The 19,971-nt window shown below is 53.5% G+C and overlaps 1 protein-coding gene across 2 annotated transcripts in view; it reads left to right on the top strand.

The window, feature by feature from the left end:
• The window catches only part of FBLN1 (fibulin 1), a 77,673-nt gene that overhangs the window by 16,332 nt on the left and 41,370 nt on the right, over window positions 1-19,971 (top strand). For both annotated transcript variants that reach the window (XM_064491371.1, XM_031463433.2), the window contains exons 3-11: window positions 1,040-1,175; window positions 3,193-3,364; window positions 7,261-7,320; window positions 8,764-8,865; window positions 9,514-9,651; window positions 10,829-10,966; window positions 15,558-15,701; window positions 16,574-16,702; window positions 17,486-17,611. In XM_064491371.1, the coding sequence (XP_064347441.1) occupies window positions 1,040-1,175; window positions 3,193-3,364; window positions 7,261-7,320; window positions 8,764-8,865; window positions 9,514-9,651; window positions 10,829-10,966; window positions 15,558-15,701; window positions 16,574-16,702; window positions 17,486-17,611 (1,145 nt within the window). The remainder of the gene's footprint in view (window positions 1-1,039; window positions 1,176-3,192; window positions 3,365-7,260; window positions 7,321-8,763; window positions 8,866-9,513; window positions 9,652-10,828; window positions 10,967-15,557; window positions 15,702-16,573; window positions 16,703-17,485; window positions 17,612-19,971) is intronic.

Here is a 19,971-nt window from a genome sequence, read left to right as displayed (position 1 = left end):
CTTCTTCATCCAGTCATCTTAAACATAACTTTTATATACACTAAGAAGCCAAAAAAATTCATGTGACTTGTTTTATTGTGGTGGTCTGGAACCAAACCTGCAACATCTCCGAGGTCTGCCTGTATAGACAGATACATCCTGGTGCCTGGCGGCAGTTCTGGGAGCACATGGGGACCCGGGTGCAGAGCTCCAGCCCCACAGGATGGAGGCTGGGGGAGGGCCGGCTGGGGGCTGCTGCCTGCGGGCAGAGGCATCCTGGCTGGCAGTGCAGGGAAGCCAGGTGGGCCCCACCATCCCTGGGTGGGCACAGGTCAGGGGTGGCTCCTCCTGCCCTTGCTGGCTTTGGCTGAAGCCAGGGACATGTGGGGTCTGCTGGGACTCACACACCTGCTGCTCCCTCACCTGCCTACCCTTACAGCCTTGAGTGTGTCTCAGTCCTGGCAGGTGACAGTGCTCCTGTTGACACAAACCTTTCTGCATGTGTATCCTTGGGTTTCCAAGGACTTTCTTCCCAGAGCCCCATCAGGGCTGGGAGACGTGGACGCCATAGCCCAGTGTCACTGTAGCCCCCGTCCCTCACTCTGTGGCCTTGGGCCACCTACTCCTCGTCTCTGGGGCTGTTTTCCCTGATTCTGGAAACTGGGGACGAGTGTTGGGAAGAACTGGACTTGATGAAGGATGAGAGGGTCTGGCCCAGGGCCAGCAATCAGCTCTTTCTGCTTTTTAAGTAGATAGGACTTTCTTGTGGGTGAGGCTCATATCTCAGACAGGTGACTTGCGGCTCTGGCTGGGTCACCTGACTTCACTCCCAGATGTCACCCTGCATCCAGTCTATCTCATTAAACACCGTTGAGCACCGTCTGTACGCCAAGCGTCATGTGTGTGTCTCTGTGTGTGTCTCTGGATTAGTGGGGGGAGGGACACCCAAAGATGACAGTGATCCCAACCCCAAGGGGCTCCTGCTCCCAGGCCCTGCGTGCCACCCGGTGGGCCCCCACCCCACAGAGCCCTTGGCCTAGCCTTCCCCCTCCACCCACAGGATGGTCCAGGAGCAATGCTGCCACAACCACCTGGAGGAGATGCACTGTGCCACGGGCATCAACCTGGCCAACGAGCAGGACAGCTGCGCCATGCCGCGCAGTGACAATGCCAGCCTTGAGGCCATGTTCGTGAAGGTGAGGACCTGGGCCCCTCCCACTCAGCAGCTACTTCTTCAACCGCAGGGTGTGCCCAGCCAGGGGAGGGGGGACCACTCAAGTCTCCCCACCTCCTCCAGTTTATTCAGTAAATCCCGGGCCCAGTCCAACACTGGGGAAGTGTTGGATGGAGTGACCCAGCCTTCCCCTGAAGACCCCCCAGTCCTGGGGCTTCCAACAGGAATGCAGAGGTCAGAGCAGGGGTTACCTGGGCTCGGGGCCTTCTGAACCCTCTTCTCAGTTCGAGGTAGGCATCCCCACCCAGGAGGCCCTCAGGCTTCTCTGCCTTTCAGAGCTAGTCAGAGCTCAGAATGGGGCCCCACTAAAGCCTCTGGTAACACGTGACCTCCGTGACTGCCCTAGAAGAGAGAACTGAGGTTCAGAGATGCCCACACTCCAAAGCGGCCTCTTAGCAGCCCCTACAAGGGGTCCTTTCAGGACCAGCAGGGGAGGGTCTGGTGAGGCAGAGCTGGGAGTGGGGTCCATCCAGAGGGAGCCCCGCCCTGAAGGTCAGCTGTGAGTGAATGATGTCATCCTTCCTGGGCCTCCAAGTCCAGGCCATGTCGCTCAGGGCCTCTGTCACTGTGGAAGGCCTGTGTCTTTGCACAGATGTGGAGAAGTTCCTGAGAGCACGCCCAGGTCTGAGAACTGCAGATAAATTAGGCTGTCCCTCCCTTACCACCTTCTGAGGGAGAAAAACAGCCCGGCCAGAGGGGCTCAAGTTTGGAAAGTTAACTGCCCTGGTCATCTGGGTTTCTGTTGGAGGTGCCGGGTGATGAAAATGAATTCCCTGGAGGAAAGATGACCTGTTCCCAGTTAGGAAGCCCAGGAAGGAATTTCAAGGAGCAAGAATCAGACTGAAGCAGGATCCCGGGAAGGGGCGCGTGGGCTCCTTTCTGGGGACTCTCTTCACACAGATGGGATGTGGCGGGAGATTCCACGTAGAGGGTCTGGGGTCTACAGCCCCTCTGCCCACCCTCAGCCTTTGTGGGCTTTCACGGGAGGAGGCTTCTGGTGTGAGAGAGCTGGGGGGAGGGGGGCCTGGTCAAGGGGGCCTGGGAGCCAGGACCTTACGCATCCAGTGACTGCCTCCCAGGAAGGGCTGGGGCTCTACAGACACCGTCTGCCTGGCAGACACTTCTGCCCGTGTCCCCAGACTTGAGAGAAAGGCATGGAACACTCTAACAGGAGTGGGGCGGATCGCTTTGGCAGATGAGTGATTTGTGTTTCCTGGAAGGTGGATCTGAAAGGTGGAGGCGGTAACTAATGCTCCCGCCCTTTCCGGCGGAGGGGGCTGTCGAGTGAGAGGCATGGAGACCCATCGACCGCCACGAAACTCAAGCAAAGCCACCCCTCCCCAGCTCCTGCTGTGGATCTTTTGGAAAGTTCTGTGCTTTTCTTAGAATGATAAGGACTGAAACAGGGCTTTTCATGGGCCAGGGTGAATGTTGTCCCTGGGATTCGTGTGTGACTTTTGGGGAACACTGGGTTCCAGGTGACAGGCAGCAACTCTGTCCCTCACTCGATGACTAGTCTTGAGGTTCCTTCCTGTTGCCCAAACCACCCTAACTGGGAGGGGGATGGTGCGGGGAAGAGACAAGGTGTGTATTCATCCTTCCAGGCATAGTAGAGAAGTCCCAGACCACGCAAAAGACCCGGACCCTTAGGGAGCTCGTGTGTGAGCCCAAAAGTCCCCTCTCCCAGCCCCCTCTTCCTGGAGGTGAAAGCTGGGCCAGGTAGGGTGGTGGGGGGCAGTCAGGCATCGTGGAGCACCTGATGGGATATGGCCCTTTAAGGTTCCTGTCAAAACCAGGACCTGCAAGATTAGGGGGGCGGCGGTGGGCAGCAAGCCTCAGGCTTGGCTTGCTTTGCTGTTTATTGCCAACATTTAGAAGAGGTGGACAAGTCAGAGTGAGTAAACAGGGATGAGAGGTCATGGGGTTCCGCTGTGTTGTGTATCTGGCTTCTCCATCTGGGGTCTCCACTGTGTCTGCAGAGATGCTGCCACTGCTGCCTGCTGGGAAGGGCGGCCCAGGCCCAGGGCCAGAGCTGCGAGTACAGCCTCATGGTCGGGTACCAATGTGGGCTGGTCTTCCGGGCGTGCTGTGTCAAGGGCCAGGAGGCCACAGACTTTGCCCCAGGGGACAATGGGGACCTTCAAGAGACAGGTAATTCCCCCTTCCTTTCTTCCTTCTTGGGCAGTGCATTAGTCAGAATTATCCAGAGAAACAGACCCAATATGATGTGTACAAAGAGAGAGATTTATTTTTAAGTAATTGGCTCACACAATTGTAGGGGCTGGCAGGTCTGAAATCTGCAGAGTGGGCCTGCAGATCAGAGGCCCAGGGGAGAGCTGATGTTGCAGCTTGAGCCCAAAGGCTGTCTGCTAGCAGAATTCCTTCTAGCTTGGGGGAGGTCTGTCTTTTTCTTAAGGCCTTCACCTGATTGGACGAGGCCCACCCACACAACAGGGCAATCTGCTTTAATCACAGTGTGCTGATTTAAATGTTAATCTCATCTAAAAATACTGTTATGGGGGGTCGAGTTTAGCTCAGTGGTAGAGCTCATGCTTAGCATGCATAAGACCCTCAGTGCAATCCCCAGTACCTCCATAAAAAAATAATAGTAATTTAAAAAAAATACCATCACAACCATATCCAGGTTAGTGTTGGACCAGATATCTGGGTACCTTGGCCCAGCCAGGTGGACACATAAAACTGACCATCCCAGGCAGTGAGGGCGCATTCATCATTGCCTTACCTCAGCACAGATTGGTTCTCATTGTCAGAGCAGTTTCACATTCGTCACTGTCCTGGAGTGAAACTGAGGGCTTGGGATCTGGGATCCCACAAATCTGCATTCATGTCCCTGTCCTGACATGCATTTGGGCAAACTGATTGATCCAGACCTCAGGTCCCTCATCTGTGGAATGGGGATAATTACAGTCCTTACTACATCAGGTTGTTGGCAGGATTAAGTCAGAGAAGGGCTAGAAAGTGTTTGACGGGGTGCCTGGCTCTGTGAACCCTAACCTTTCTGACGCCCTCTCTCTCCATCTCAAGCTGATGACGTGTAGACAAGAGGCTGGAGTGAGGGGGGGCACCAGTCATTAATAGCAGGCTGTGAGCTTTCAAATACTAGATATTTATTCAGCAAAGGGGCGAGTGACCCCAAGAGCAGCTTCAAGAGTGCTCCCAGCTGTGCGTCCACCAGTTCAGCTCTCCACCCTCTATTTGTCCGAAGCCACATAAATCCTGAAGCCTTGGGGCTCGGTTCAGTTACATGGTTCAGGAAACTTCTGGCTTGTCTAATCATCTCTTCCACTTATGCAATGGTTTCCTGTGTCATAATGGAAAGAGCCCTGGAAAATTTCAGGCGTCTGCTCTGCTCCAAGCTTGCTGCGTGACTGGGACCTTGGCCTTCTCACTGTGAGCTCTGTCTGCCTTCTGTTAAAAGTGGGTAAGGGGCAGGCAGGGGTAGGAAGGAAGAGCTCGCAGACCAGTGGTCCCTAAGTCAGGCCATCCATTCCTGTGGCTTTGGGGTCTTGCGTCAAAAGACTGTTCTTCCATTCTTTGTTTTGATTTCTCAAGTCCAGGGCCTGTGGATGCCATGGGGCTGATTTCAGCTATCTTAGTCATAAAGGGGAATTGGAACCACATTCTGGCTCCCTCCTTGACTTTTGAAATCAGAGATGACATTTTCCCTTTAAATGATTCAGAGTATTCACCCTGGTGGAGAATTTCTCCTGCGTCTCTGATCTGGGCTCTCTGCTCTCCAGATGTCGTCTTTCTCCCTTGTCTTTCATCTGCTTCAGTTCTTGCTCCAGGCCTTCCTCTGTGTCTCTATGAGGACTTCCCTGTGGTTTCCTGCTCACCCACAGACCTGCCTTCCTCTCTTCCACTAACGTTTATTGTGGGCCTACTGTGTGCTACCACAGGGCCACACAGTGGGCCCACAGACCAATGCTGGCCTGAAACAAAATAAGTACAGATATTGAGAGTAAGCTTTTGAAAACATCTGTAAGCATTTGATAGAGTAACTCATGTCTATTTAATCTAAATATAAAATTGGAGCTTATATGTCCTCTTAACTTTGCTGTTCTGATGAGCAGTTATTAAAATTTATCCAAGTATTGGTCTGAGACGAGGGAAGGAGCCTGGTTCCTTTGGGAAGAACTGTGCTCGGGCATATCTTGGTTATGTCCATTCCACAGATTGGGAGACTGAGGCTGTGGAGGCTTAGGGTCAAGATTCCTTTTCTAGCAGGAAGAGAAGTGGTTTTTCCCTGCAGGCTTGCTGGCCCCTGAAGAACACTGGAAACCTTGATGACCTCATCACCCATCTCACGAGTGACCTTGTCACTGTGAGTCCTTTGGAGGATGGGGTCTGGACACCCTGGCCCTTGTCTGGCACATGGGAGGTCTTTGCCGGGATGCATTGCACCAAGTGAATGAAGAGTCCCCAAATTAAAGATCCTGAGAAAGGTGCTCCCAGCCTCCTAACCTAGAGGCAACTCCCACCCTAAAGGTCTCTGGCTTATTTCCTCCCCAGCTGGAAAGTTCCTTGAATTATTTAGGGACCCTTATCATATTTTAATAGCCCCTAAAAAGTAACGCCTTATGCATAGTTGGCGTATATAAAGTGTTACACTGAAATTTACAGCAGAATTACTAACATGTTTCTTTTTACCGATGGTTATTATTCCAGTGTGCACGTATCATGCGCTCACTGTAGGCATTTTAGAAGACACAGAAAGGTAAAAGGAAGAGGAAGTCGACACGGAGATAAATGCTGTTTCCATTAGATCACACGTCCTTCTAGTCTTCTTTCTGGCTCCCTTCCTTCTCTCCTGTAAGCGTGGCTGTGCCAGGGACACGCTTGGATTTGTGCTTTCCCGCCCCGCGTTGTGATGTGGTGGCTGTTGAACTATGACTGACTTGTGGTCACTGTCGCTCCGTCCCGTGGAAGGTCCTCAGCATCACAGGGCATGGCCTGCAAGTATTCTGGGGATTCTCCCCCCACCTTGGGTACACCCACTCAGATTAAAAGGACGAATCCATTTCTTATATTACGGCAGAACTTCCAGTGGAATACCACCCTTTTAAATTAGGGCCCTGGTCCCCCACTGGGTCCCCCGATCCTATCCCCCTGTTGAATCCCCTGTTGAGAGTAGGGGCCTTATCTGTCCTTGACCCTCAGGGCAGATGCTCAGACATCTTTGCTGAATGAATTGTATGAGTGAATACTGATGCTAAATTGAGCTTTGCAGGCAAACTATAAAATAAGTGTATTTGTTTCCTGGGGCTGCAGGGATAAAGGACCTCAGACTGGGGGCTTAAACAACAAAAGTGGATAGTCTCATAGTCTAGAGGCTGGGATCCGAGGCCAAGGTGTCGGCAGGGCCGGCTCCTCCTGAGGGCTCCCCTCCCAGCTTCCGGCAGCCTCGGGTCTTCCGGGGCTTGTGGTTGACTGTCTTCTCCTGTTGCTTCCCATCGTTTTTCCTCTGTGTGTATCTGTCTCTCTTTCTAAATTTCTCCTTTCTGGAAGGACACTGGTCATTGGCTCAGGACCCATCCTAATGACCTCATCTTAACTTGATCATCAGCAAAGCCCCTTCCCCCAAATCAGGTCACATTCCCAGGTACTGGGGGTGAGAACTGCAATGTCTTTGAGGGGGAACACAACTCAACTCAAAATCAGAAGTGTTTACCAGGTGCATTGTTTTAGGTTTGGAGGATGTGACTTAATTTACAGTAGGGCTGTGACTGCATTTGCAGAAATATTCAAGTAACGTGGGCAGCGTAACCAGCCTTGGCGTTAGGTTGATGATCCTGGGCCCATGTGCCAGCGCTGTTTCTGTTATAATAGATCTTTTGGAGATTTAGCTACATCTATGAGTGTAAGTCTGTTTTAAAAAAAGATAAAACGAATGCTGAGCTGTTTATAAGATGTACAAACAGGCAGGACTGCCTGATGTTTACAAGAAGATAACATATTCGGAGTTTGCGCCAAGTTAAGATGGCCGCTGCGTGTGGACAAACGTGTTTTTGCCTCTTTCCCCTTAGCTAAGATTTCTGAGATGGAGGAGGAACAAGAGGACCCCTACCTGAATGACCGCTGCCGAGGTGAGACTGGTACCTCCCGATGGTTAATTAACCCCGAGGGAGAGTCACTGCTCATCTTGCTGGAAGCTTGACCCCAGGCTTTGCTCAGGGAAGTGCCCTTGGCTGGGAGTCAGCTGTAAGTCGCTGTCCTCCCGCACTCCCGGGCTCCCCGCTTTCCTGTCCTCCTAGCTGGGGCCTGGCAGGCAGCCGAGGGGGGCGGTGGGCTTGTAGAGAAGGGGCCGGGGCCGTGTGGGTAGCTGGCTTTCAAAGCCCTCCCGCCGCAGCTCACAGACTTGTGAACGGTGACCCCCCAAGGCTGGGAGCCCCTTTGGGCCCTGGAGCTCCGCCGTGCCATCTGTAATATCCATTTGTCTCACAAGGGAGACAGTTGCAAGTTTAAAGTCGGTAGGGTTTTGCGGCTTTGTTTTCCATAGGGTAAGATTTTATTTCTCTTTAGGGGACATTCCTGCATGTCTGGACTGGCAGGGCTGCTCCACAGGGTTGTTCAGTGACTTGCCTTGTGCCTGGGCATTAATTAGGGAACCAGTTTAATCACAAAATGCTGTGGTTCAGTGGACAGTGACAGATGGCACAGAGGCCTGGGGGTGGGGGGAAGGGGAGCAGAGAGCCCTGGAAAGACCCATAATCCTCTTTGGGGGGAATAGGAGGGTCTTCCTGGGGGAGGGGGTAGCTGGTTTGCAGTGGGTGAGGATGGGTTAGCCAGGAAGGTGACATTGTTGGGGGTACTGGGCAGTGGGAGTGGAGACATGCAGACCCTCAGCTGGGCTGGGCAGGGGGCCATGGGGTTGGGGAGAGGTGGGGTGCAGGGATCGAGGAAGAGGCTGGAGAAGTGGGCAGGGCCCGGCCAGCCCTGTGCAGCAGTGACAACTTTGTTTCATGGAGGTTTGTCCCCGTGAGATGCTCTTTGAGCGTCACACTGGCTGCCCTGTGGGAAACAAGGTCAGAGGGGTGGCACCCAGGATGCTCAGAGAGCCTGGGGGCGGGCGGCCAGAGCTGAGGCAGTGGCATTGGAAATGGGCTGGCAGGGCCGCCCTGAGAGATCTGGGGGGAGATGGGAGCCTCTTCAGGGCCTGGCGTCCCTGGGGAGGGGGACTGCACCCTGGGGAGGGGGACTGCACTCTCGGGGTCTGTGCTGGGCAGTAGCATCACACTCTTTTCTGCCTCGCCCCCTTCAGCTCCACCTCGACCTACAGGGACCACCCTGCGCGCCCCCGTCTGTCACCAGGGCCGGGACCGAAGCGCAGCCCTGGGGATGCCAGAGCCCACCTGGGGCTTCCCTGGGAAGGGCGGGTGCTGTGCAGGCTGCGGCGGTCTCCAGCTGGGGAGCCTGCCTTTCTGTGTTATCCACCCTGTGGGCATGTCCTCTGGCCCCATCCAGACACCCAGATGACCAGGAGGTCTCCGGGCACCTCTGGCCTCCGCTCACGTTTGCTCTGATTGCAGGCGGCGGGCCCTGCAAGCAGCAGTGCCGAGACACGGGGGAGGAGGTCGTGTGCTCCTGCTTTGTGGGCTACCAGCTGCTCTCCGACGGTGTCTCCTGCGAAGGTAAACGTCGCTGCACTCCGGGCGACAGCGAGATGGCAGATCGCTGCACTCGGGAACCCCTCTGTCTCTGCTCCACATCCAGGCAGGGCCCACTTTGCACCACTCTGGGCCCCATCCATAGGTGAAGAACAAGCCAGGTTTCCGAGTGTTCCCTGGACCTAGAGTTTCCTTGGAGTTTGCAGCGTGTGGCTTCTGCCACAACACTCACTGGGGAGGATATAAACACTGTGTTGGGAGACAGGGCTGGGTTTGGGGTCTGACCGAGCTCTGAATCCAGGATCTGCTGGATCCCTGGGCACATCCCCCAGCCTCTCTTGGCCCCTCATCAGGGAGGTAGGGGAGATGGAGGGAGGTGATAGCCCCGTGCAGGGTTCTTAAGGATCGCATGACTCCCATTCAGGGCCTGGCACGTGCTTAGCAGGTGCTCAGAAAAAGCAATAGATCTGAAACTCGGCATGGGGGAGAAACCACCACTTTGGCTTTTGCTTTGATAGAGTGCCCAGGAGTCCGCGCCAGTGCCCGCCCCGAGTATGCACGCACGCGGGCGTCTCGGTGCATGCAGGGACCCCATCCCACTGGGCCTTCTGATAAAGCGTGAGGATCCGTCGTTCCCGTTGGTTACTCCTGCACGGCCTGTGTCTCTCCTAGATATCAATGAATGCATCACAGGCAGCCAAAACTGCCGGCTTGGAGAATCCTGCATCAATACAGTGGGCTCTTTCCGCTGCCAGCGAGACAGCAGCTGTGGGACTGGCTATGAGCTCACAGAGGACAATGACTGCAAAGGTATAATGAGCTCCAAGTCTAAAAACCTCACCCCCCCCCCCACCTCCTGGGAGTAGACAGGATATGATGGGAGCAGGGGCACAGGGCTCCCCTGGGGTCTAGGCTCCGTGGTGCTGCGGCTGCCTGGGGCACTGGCCAACCCTGTTATTAGCGAAGATTTACTTTCTTGACCGTAATGCTGAGTTAATGACAGTGGAGGGTTTGGATTTTTGAAAAGGCTCAGAGCATGGTCATTTAACAGCAAGACCAAAAATGAATTTCAGGTGCTCACTTGTGTTTTCCAACCGCCTCCCCCAACCAAAAAAATTATTTTTTGCACAACAGCTGCCTTCCATCTGATTCCAGGCTCCCTTGAAGTTCAAAGCATATTCCTTTCCGCTGCATAAAAACATGACATTTCTGGCTGCTGGCTTTTCCCCGCCAAACCATAGATGTTATTTGGCAGATGAGCCTTTGAAGAGGATCTGTTAGAACATAGTTTTCTGCTGAGGGTTTCCAGGCCTTTAGGACGACAAAACCACTTGTGTAAAAACGTCGGTTGAATTGTGAGGCTAATTCAAAAGCAAGTCACACCCTCCTGACGTCTGAGGGCCTTTGGGCAAGCCCAGTCCTCTCCACTCCTGCAGACTCACTGGGCGGTTTGGACCTAGAGGACCCAGGGGCCCAGCCAGCTGAGTATACACTTTTGAACATTTGACAGCCGTGAACTTGAAGGGAAGGGCAGCCAGCAGGTCCGATCATGACAATTGCCATTGTTAATATCGGAATATTGTGAGAACCTGAGGATGAGTAAGTTTACGGAGACTGTTTATTTTACCACCAAGATAATCACTGCTTTGCAGTCTAAGCTAAACATGCACTTAGCCTGCAATGAAAACCAAACCAAACCACGTATTGCCAGGAAAATGCCTGGGTTATTTATTATATAACAAAATTTGCATCATAAGAGCCTTGGGAAAAAAGTCAGGGTTCCAGATCTTGAGCCACATGAGCGCCGTTTGGCTAACTAAGGCCCTTTTTGTCTGTGACCTCTCTGTTGGAATGTTTTGGGTTATAGTCTGAGTAATGAGCATTTTAAAAAAAAAAGAAAAAAAAACTTTCTTGTGATTTTTAAAGTGTTGTAACATGCTTCTGGCAGGACTGTTGCTAACAATTTCCTTTTTTTATGATGTACCAGATATTGACGAGTGTGAGAGTGGTATTCATAACTGCCTCCCCGATTTTATCTGTCAGAATACTCTGGGATCCTTCCGCTGCAGACCCAAGCTACAGTGCAAGAGTGGCTTTATACAAGATGCTCTAGGCAACTGTATTGGTAAGACACTGCCACCAGGGCTAGCGGGGTCCCCCAGGCGGGTGAGCCGTCCGGTGATGGGCCGAGTCTCTAGAATCTGGGGAGCTGGATACAGAACAGACTTGGCAGACTTTTTCTATAAAGAGCCGAGATCAAACACGTTAGGCACTGCGAGGTCTTAGTGGCAACTACTCAGTTCTGCTGTTGCAGCTGGAAAGCAGACATGGGTATGTGAACAAATGGGCAGGCCCGTGTCCCAATAAAACTTTATTTACACAAACAGGCGGCAGGCTGGGTTTGGCTCCGCGGCTGTAGTTCAGCAGCCCCTGGTTTAGATGAAGGAGCTTGAGTTTTGAAGTCAGAGACGCTTGGTGCTGAACTGAGTGACCTAAGGTCATTTACTCACTCCCTCTGAGCCTCAATTTCCTCCTCTTTAAAATGGGGTTAACCAGAATATCTGGCTTGTAGGCCTGAGGCCAGGATTAAACAAGGTGATTGAGAAATGCCCCGTATATTAAAACCTGGTTTTAAAAGAACTCTGTGTGGTCCACTAGTCAAATTCATAGACAGAAAGAAGGATGGTGGTTGCCGGGGGCCTGGGGGAGGCGGGTGGGGAGTGTGTGCGTGGTAGGTGGAGTTCTGCTTGGAATGACGGAAAAGTTCTGTGGGTGGGCGGTGCTGATCATGGTCGCGTAACACTGTGAATGTGCTTAATGTCACTCATCTGTACACTGAAAAATGATTGAAATAGCAAAATACTGTGTTGCTATCAGAGGAAGGGCGATGTGAAATGAAAGAAAATCCCATGGAATTTAGTGAAAAGAGAAGGTCTGCTACTGCTCCAGCTAGAGAGGCAGCGCGGGCAGGGGTGAGGGGATGGGAGTGGTGGCCAGAGTGACCTGTTCTGGAAACAGGAGGCGAGCTCTTGCTTTGTCCTGCGGTCGCCCAGGCTAACCACTTGACCAGGTCACTGTCTGCCGTTGGCATTTGAGTCCATCTGCCAGGCTGCCCTTGCCCTCTGCTCAGCAGAAGCTTCCAGGTCCTCCCTTTGAGGTCAGAAAGACATGTCCCTGATCTGAGCTGCAGGTGCTGCTAGTCAGAATCCACCCGCCCTCGGGCTGCCCCGTCACCCATCCCCCACAAAGACCGGCACCGTCCTGAGCAAGGGACCAAGAATTTCAGTCTTATTTCTATCTTACCCTCTTGCAGGTAAATCTGTATCATTGCTTTGATTTGAAATGATAGTTTGGATCGAAAGCCCTTCCCGCTTTTATTACCATTCCATATTTAAAGACAAGTAGAATATCCATCCCTTAGGACAGGGGCCTTGTCTGAACCCAACCCCCAGTCTTTGTTCCTAAAGCCCCCCCTTTCAACGGAGGCGTCTGAGCTGTGGGCGCCTCAGCTGGGCTGCAGTTGGCTCCTGGCCAGCCTCCTGCCAGCGGGGCTGTCATCACTCCCAGATGGGGCCCACCCCCACCTCAGCGGGAGGCTGATGGCTCTCCCAGGCCAGGCCGGGCTGGAGGGAGGCGGGTCCTGCCTGGACTTGCAGTGTACTTGCAGGGGGCTCCACGGAGGATGGCATCTGCTGGGAATGGAAACCCTGACTCATGGCAAAATCAGCCTGATTTCCACAAAGAAAGAACTCGCGCAGGTCTCCACTTGGCCCCGGTTTCCCCCTACTGCTTCCCCCCTACTGCAGGGTGCCGGCCTGCGCAGGGGGCGGAGCCCAGGACTGGCTGTAGCTCTGCCTCCCCCCTGTTCCTAGAGGCGATACCTCCCCACCCCACCCGGGGGTCCTCCCTTTTCGTGTGCCCACTATCCTTGCAACCAAGTTCAGGATTCTTTCTTTTTAAAAGTTATCTTTTCTACATCAAAAGTTACACACATCTTTACAAAAAAGCAAGCAAAACCCGAGTGCAGAAAGGGAAAGCGTCTCCCCTGCTGGGCAGTGTCTGTGTGCCCGAGACTTTATATATATATATATTTTTTTTTAAATGAGACCAGACGGTTCTGCCACTTCCTTTTTTTTTTAACCTCCTTAATGTATTTTGACATCATTTCATGTCCATGTGGTTATGTCATCTTTTAAGAAATGATTGCATTGTCCAAAATACATCTTTACAAGGAGAAAGTGGAACAAGATAGAAGGAGAGTGTCAGGACAGTTTCAGGACGAGGGCAGTCCCCCTCCCCGTGTGCGGCCTGCGTCTTCCGTCTGCATGCCTCTGCAGACATCACCCTCACTCCCGCAGGACAGTGGGATCTGTGGTGGAAGCTTGTGTGTGGCCAGACTCCATCTTCCTGGAGCCCCTGCACCCGTCCCTGGCACCCCAAGAGCCTGTTTCCCCTCCGGCCACGAAGCAGGCGGCCCTGTGGCTGCAAAGCTCCACCCAGGGCTGGGGTCCGAGAAAGCAGAGGCCTCTTTCCCTGTTATAAAACACAGAATGTTCTAGGACCTTGAGGTTTGGTCACCCAGAGCCTTGCAACTATCACATCTTCTCCAGGTTTTCACTTTTCTTTTTCTTTGAAATCCCTCCCCTGGTCCATCTTCCTTTCTGCTTTAGTGAGGACCAGAGGTGAGGCCGGCACAGGGCTTCCCACCCGTGGATCCACTCCGGTCTTGGGATGTTCACGGGTCCTGGGTTCTGTGGTCACTGGGTTAAACAAAGTGATGGGGCATCATCTAGGCTCTTCCTGCACGGGCCGCTCAGAGGAGAGGCTGTGCGGTGTGTTCCCAGACCACTTGGGCCTTTTTTTTTTCCACTTGCTTTGTTTATTCACTCTCCCATTCATTTATTCATTCACTCATCGATCACCTGGTCCTCACCTTGTGGAGCTCACAGGCTGGCAGGCTCCCCTCTCTGGATCCCATATGCCAGTGTTTCCTGGCATGGGTTTGGGAGCGTTAGCCACGACTGGAGCACAGGAAGCTTGCACTTGGGGGAAGGCAGCAGTCACGTTTCTAAACACAGCCTTTGGGCGGGGAGGGTAGAGCTCAGTGGTGGAGCGCATGCTTAGCATGCACAAGGTCCCCAGAACCTCCATTAAAAAAAATTAAAATAAATAAACTTAATCACCTCCTCCCCTAAATAAATACATTGTACTAAAAATAAATGTTCTAAAATTAAATAAATAAATAAACAAACAAACAAACAAACAAACACAGCCTCATGCTGGGCGGCGGCCAGGCTTTCCCTGTGAAGAGCGAGAGAGTAAATACCAGCTTCGCCCACCGCAGGGTCCCTGCCGTAGACAATGCAGTAAAGAATGGGCTTCGGTAGAACCGCATTTACAGAAACAGGCAGTGGGCTGGGTCTGGCCGGTGGGCTGTGGTTTATCCCATGCCCTCAAATTTAAGGGCCCTCGTCCTGGCTGGGAGGAGGGAGACCCTGGTTCTAGACCTGAGTGAGCCCCAACTCCAGCCTTGGGCTTGGGGAGTTTCCTGTTTATAAAATGGAGATGAGGGGAGGGTAGAGCTCAGTGGTAGAGCACGTGCTCAGCATGCACGAGGTCCTGGGTTCAATCCCCAGTGCCTCCATTAGAAATACATAAATAAATCTAATTACCTCTCCCAAAACAAACAAAAATGAAATAAAATAAAATATAAATAATAATCATGGCCCTGCCTAACTTGCAGGCTAGCTATGGTCGTCAAGGGCAGTAATGGAGGTAAAAGCTTTTGTAAACTGTAAAGTGCAGCATTGGTGAGACCGTCAGCACAAAGGCCGACTCCAGGTCGGGAGGGAGTCCCTCCCACCATGTGTCTGAGGAGGGTGGGGCTTGGTTGGAGGGGAGAAGGACCCTGATCCTCTCCCATCACTCTTTCTCTTGGTACCCACACCCCCCCCCAGATGGTTTATAAGCGTCGAACAAAGTGATTCTTAAGACCTTAGTTCCTTTTAGAAGACTGCTCGTAGGAGGTTCAGTCTGTGTGAGTTTGCACCAAATGTGAGCACGAGGAGTGAACAGAATTGTAACCGAGTTCTCCTTGTTTACTGGGTCACACTTGCTGGGCGTGTGTTCAAGGGGGATGAACGCCCGCCCCATGGTCCCCCATCAGAGGCATGTCTAGTCAGGGAGGGCACTCACTGTGTCGTGAGCTTACAGCAACCCTTCCCTGGTGCCCTGAGTCCGCGTGGAGCCCAGAACGGGGGCAGGTGGGCAGGGGGAGGTGTGCCGAGGAGACTGTTCAAGTCTAAGAGAGACATGTTCGTCAGGCAGGCGGGGCGACTGCTTTCCAGGCAGGGATGAGGTGGGTAAAGAGGCAGGATCTGAGTGACCACTCCGGAGGAGCACGTGAATACAGGTTGGCATCTGAATTGCCAAGTTCACGGTGTGGGGTTCACAGGCAGGCAGCTTTGGATTCGGTGTGGTGAAAGATGGAGGTGTTGAGAGGCAGGAAGATGGAGTGGGGAGGTGGTAGTCAAGGTGTATCGTGCTGGTGAATCTGGGAGCCAGTTGGGAGGCTGCCGTGTGGTCCCAGTTGAGGGCATCACAGTCACTCCACTTGTGGTTTTATAAAGAGGGGGGATGTGGGATGTGGAGATCCAGCTGTTGGGTTTTGGAAGCCCTCCAAGTTTAATGCCACCGTCTGTCTTTCCCCACTGTAGATATCAATGAATGTTTAAGTATCAGTGCCCCATGCCCTGTCGGGCAGACATGCATCAACACGGAGGGCTCCTACACGTGCCAGAAGAACGTGCCCAACTGTGGCCGTGGCTACCATCTCAACGAGGAGGGAACCCGCTGTGTTGGTTGGTATTAAAAAAGAAAACCAATCTGAAATGGTCTTTTCTGTCTGCTCCCAGCACAATTCTCCCTTCTCTGGAAGGGGAGGGCAGATCCCCAAAGGAAGCTGTTTGCCCCTGTCCATCCGTCCCATTGCTGATCTACAGGCAACAGTCTACAGGCTACTGCCTGGACTATTGTGGTAGAATGCCAACCCACCCGCTCCCTTCATCTTTGTCCCTTTAGTCTGTCCATTTCGTCCTGAGCTGAGCTCTCTTGCCCCTCCCTGCTCAGTCCCCATTGGTGACAGACAGAGGGCAGATGCCCCTGCTTACAATTTGGTCCTCCTGAGTCGGCCCCAACTTCACAAACTTTATAATCCAGATGAAGTAGGTCTTGCTGCTCCCCTAGTGAGCCCTGCCCTTTCCTCTGTGTGTGTGTCTTTTGTTTTGTTTTGTTTTGTCTTGTCTCTTACATTCTCCCCTCTGTCCACCTGCTCCTACATTCCTTTGAGTCCAAGAAAGGCTGTTTGGCATCCATCCTGCCCAGATCCTGGCCAGACAGAGGAGTCTCCTCCCTGTAACCCCCAGAGCACTGCCTCAGCCTCTCCCTAGTCGCTGGACACCTCCTGCCTTAACTAGGGTCATCACTGGCCTGCAGGAGTCCCCAGAGGGAAGAGGCTGCGTCCGGGTCAGCTGTCTCCCCAGCACGGGGTTGGTGCATCATAGGTGATTTGTGAAATCGTGTTGCAGAAGTAAACGACGCTGCTTTGTCGATGTGCGTGTTAATTGGCTCTTTTCTTGTCTTCCTTTCTGATTGTCTCAGAGCAGAAACACACACACATACACACACACACACTAAAAGAAGATTTTCCACTGTGTCTTTCTCTTTTGCAAAGATGTGGATGAGTGTTCACCTCCTGCTGAGCCCTGTGGGCCAGGGCACCACTGTGTGAACTCTGCTGGAAGTTTCCGCTGCGAGTGCAAGGCTGGCTACTACTTTGATGGCATCAGCCGGACGTGTGTGGGTACGTGGGTCTCCCTACAGGCCTGGGGGGGGGGGGGTGCCTGGCCAGATGACACCAAGGAGAACCTAGCCTGTGGCACCCTGGAGTGACCTGGTCTGCTCCTCACCTCTGGAAATCCCAGTGCCAGCAGCCCCAGGGAAGAGGCCCCAGTCAGGAGACCCCGCTCTGGTTCCAGGTCTGCTGCTGCCTGCTCATGCGGCTCCTGGGGGTGGCCCTCCCAGGTGTGAGCCAGGCTCCCCACCTGGAGAACCTGCATGGCCCAGGACCTCCAAGTATTTGTGAGACTCCAGGGCACTCTACAAACGCCCCAAAGTCTTAGTGATTTCCCAGAGATGCACTGCTGGCTTGTAGGGCTGCAGGGCCGAGCTGTGCGCTCACCCAGGGCAGTGAGAATCCAAGACGGCTTTTTGGCCCCAACACGAGGGGCAGGGACAGATCCTGCTGGCAGAATCTGAGGGTGCTCCGCGGAGGCTGACATCTGCCCTGCCCCCGTGGCAAGATCCTGGGGACCCTCCCTCAGGGCTCTGGGGTGGAGGACTGGCAGGTGGCCACGTTCCCAGACGTTCTGTCTGTCGTGGAAGGAGCCGGAGGCTTGCCCAGCAGGCAGACAGGCTGGTGTGGTCCCGGCTCTCCTGCTGCCTTGCCCTGTGTTTGGGACAATCACGCTGCCTTTCTCTGAGAGATGAGGCCTAGGGAGGTAGGGGACAGAGGTCGTGAGCTGCGAACACGGGCAGCACTGCCCGGGGAGGACGCTGCCCAAGCCGCCTGCCCGCTCTGTTTCAGACATAAACGAGTGCCGACGCTACCCCGGGCGCCTGTGCGGCCACAAGTGCGAGAACACACCGGGCTCCTACTACTGCAGCTGCACCGTGGGCTTCCGGCTCTCCACCGACGGCCGGTCCTGCGAAGGTGAGGGGCGGGGCCGGGGCGGGGCCGGTCCTGCGAAGGTGGGGGGCGGGGCCGGGCCGAGGCGCTCCGTGACGCCATCCGGGCCCTTTACCACCTCCCCCAGTTGTCCGCTTCCCTGGGGAACCACAGCTCCTCCTGCAGACCCGTTTGGGACTGACCCACACTGTACCCTAGCGCATATTCAGTGACATGTCAGCCGGGAAAATGCCCCTAAAAGGTTGCCTGTCAGAGATGACCGCTCTCCCCGATTTCCCCTGGGCCCTGGAGGGGCCGCTAACCCCTGCCCTCCGAGGCTGCACACGTGGGGACTGAGGGACTGACAAGTTGTGGCATGTGGCTGAGAGTGTGGGGTTTGGGGGCGTCCGACCCTCCGCTTACTCACATGACCTTGGGGTGTGGCTGACCTCACCCGCCTCGGTATCCTCCCAGGGGAAATGGGGTTGTTATGCCAAAGAGAAACCAAAGTGGACACTTTTTGAAAGCGGTAAGACATTTTATTCAGACTATGGCAACAGGGAAGAGAGACTTCAGCCTAAATTGATTTCAACTCCACCAAAACAGAACGTGTGGGCTTTTTAAATGCTGGGACATGCTGGGGGAAGTACTGAAGGATGCTGGGGGAGGTGCAGACAGTGCAGGTAGACCAGCTGTGTGTTCACTGGCTCCAGCCCTCCTGCGGAGTCTGAGATGGGAGCCTCCCTTCTTGCTGATGACATTTCGAAGGCATGGTTTCCAGTCCTTAGACACATCTGGGTTGCAGAAGACACATGTCAAAGGGACAGAAAAAGAGTTTCCATTTGCAAGTTTTCTGAAGTAAATGCTTCTAAGAAAAGAGAGGTTAGGTGTGTAGTCCGGTATTGGCTGGAACACACAGTAAGTTCTTTGGCAGCATTGAGCTTTCCCAGGCAGGCATTTCAAAGGGGCAGGGATTGTCGTCCTGGGGACACAGTCTTGGGCTGATACTAAAGTTCAATCAGGTCTCTTTGTCTGAGGGGGCAGGTTGGACTGAGTCGTTGGTGCCCAGAGTCTTGGGGTTTGACCCCTTCTGATGAGATGGTCTGGGATGAGGTGAACAGCTCAGGGCCTGGCACATAGTAGGTGCTCAGCAGATGTCCTGTCTTCTACAGGAATTAGGTGATGAGGTCAGCAGAGACTGAGAGCTTTTGCTCACCCTTGGCAATCCCTCATGTTGCCCATCAACACGCAGTGTGGTGCCCCCGGGGTGACTGGTGGAGCCAGACTCAAGACGTGGCAGGTCTTAAAGTTCTGGATTGAGAAGGATGATCACAAAAGTCAAATATGCCAGGCTGCACCCCAGTGTATAATTCTCAACCTGGAGGATGGACAGTGTGATGGGCTCCTGGGTCCTGGGCTTCCCCCAAGATTCTGGGATTTGTCCCCAAGAACCAGACCCAACACACATGTAATGGCAAGGAACAAGGTTCACACGTCAGGGTCCCTTGGGCCTGGGTTCAAATCCCAGCTCTGTCATTTTTATTACCTTGAAGAAGTAACTCAGCGTTTCTGGGCCTTGGTGTCCTCATCTGTAAAATGGGAATAGAGGACCCACCTTGTAAGGGAGTCGTGAAGATGAAACAAGATGAAGCCTCTGAAGGGCTTGTCACAGAGCCTGGGGTGGGACGAAGTGCTGGTATCCCTGTTATTATCTTTTTTGGCTTGTGCTGCCCTGGTCACTCCTAAATGACTGAATAGTAGATTTTCACATCTGTTAGTGAACAACATTGTGGACAAAAACCAGGGCTGGGCCAGCCTTGCTGTATTATTCCACTAAGCATTTATAAAGCAGCACGCCGCCAAGGTGTGTAGCAAGAACATGGTTCCTGCCTTCAGAGAGCGTTTCTAGGATGTGATGAGAAACCATACTGGGCAGAGGTGAGCCGGTGAACAGACAGGTGGCAGCCAGGGGCTGTGGGGGCTGCAGGGGCAAGATACAGGGTGAGGGTCTAATGGACGTTCTTGGCAACTTACCCCTCCTCCTTGCTAAGAATCAGCAGTAAACAAATGTGAGAAGGGACTGCTGGGCCAGAGGTTGACACTTTTTTTTCCTAAAAGCCACACAGTAAATATCTCAGGCTTCACTGGCCACATCTCTGTTTCGACTACTCCAGTCTGCCGTTGCGGCACACAAGCAGCCAAGGACTGTGGTAAATGAATGAACATGGCTGTGTGCCAATAAAACTTTATTTGCAAACACAAGTGGTGGGCCAGAAGTTTGCTGATCCCTGCTCTAGGCAGAGGGAACAGATGAGCAAGAGCCCGTGAGTTCAGATCTTTGCAGCATTAGGAGCAATGAGTTTTCAGCGAGTGTGAAGAGGGATGTTGTCTGGGAGGTGAAGAGG

Source organism: Camelus dromedarius, chromosome 11 (assembly GCF_036321535.1).
Source record: "Camelus dromedarius isolate mCamDro1 chromosome 11, mCamDro1.pat, whole genome shotgun sequence".
NCBI classification, from domain to species: domain Eukaryota; kingdom Metazoa; phylum Chordata; class Mammalia; order Artiodactyla; family Camelidae; genus Camelus; species Camelus dromedarius.
The sequence above is the reverse complement of the archived record's forward strand: the minus strand, read 5'-3'. Positions and strand labels throughout refer to the sequence as shown.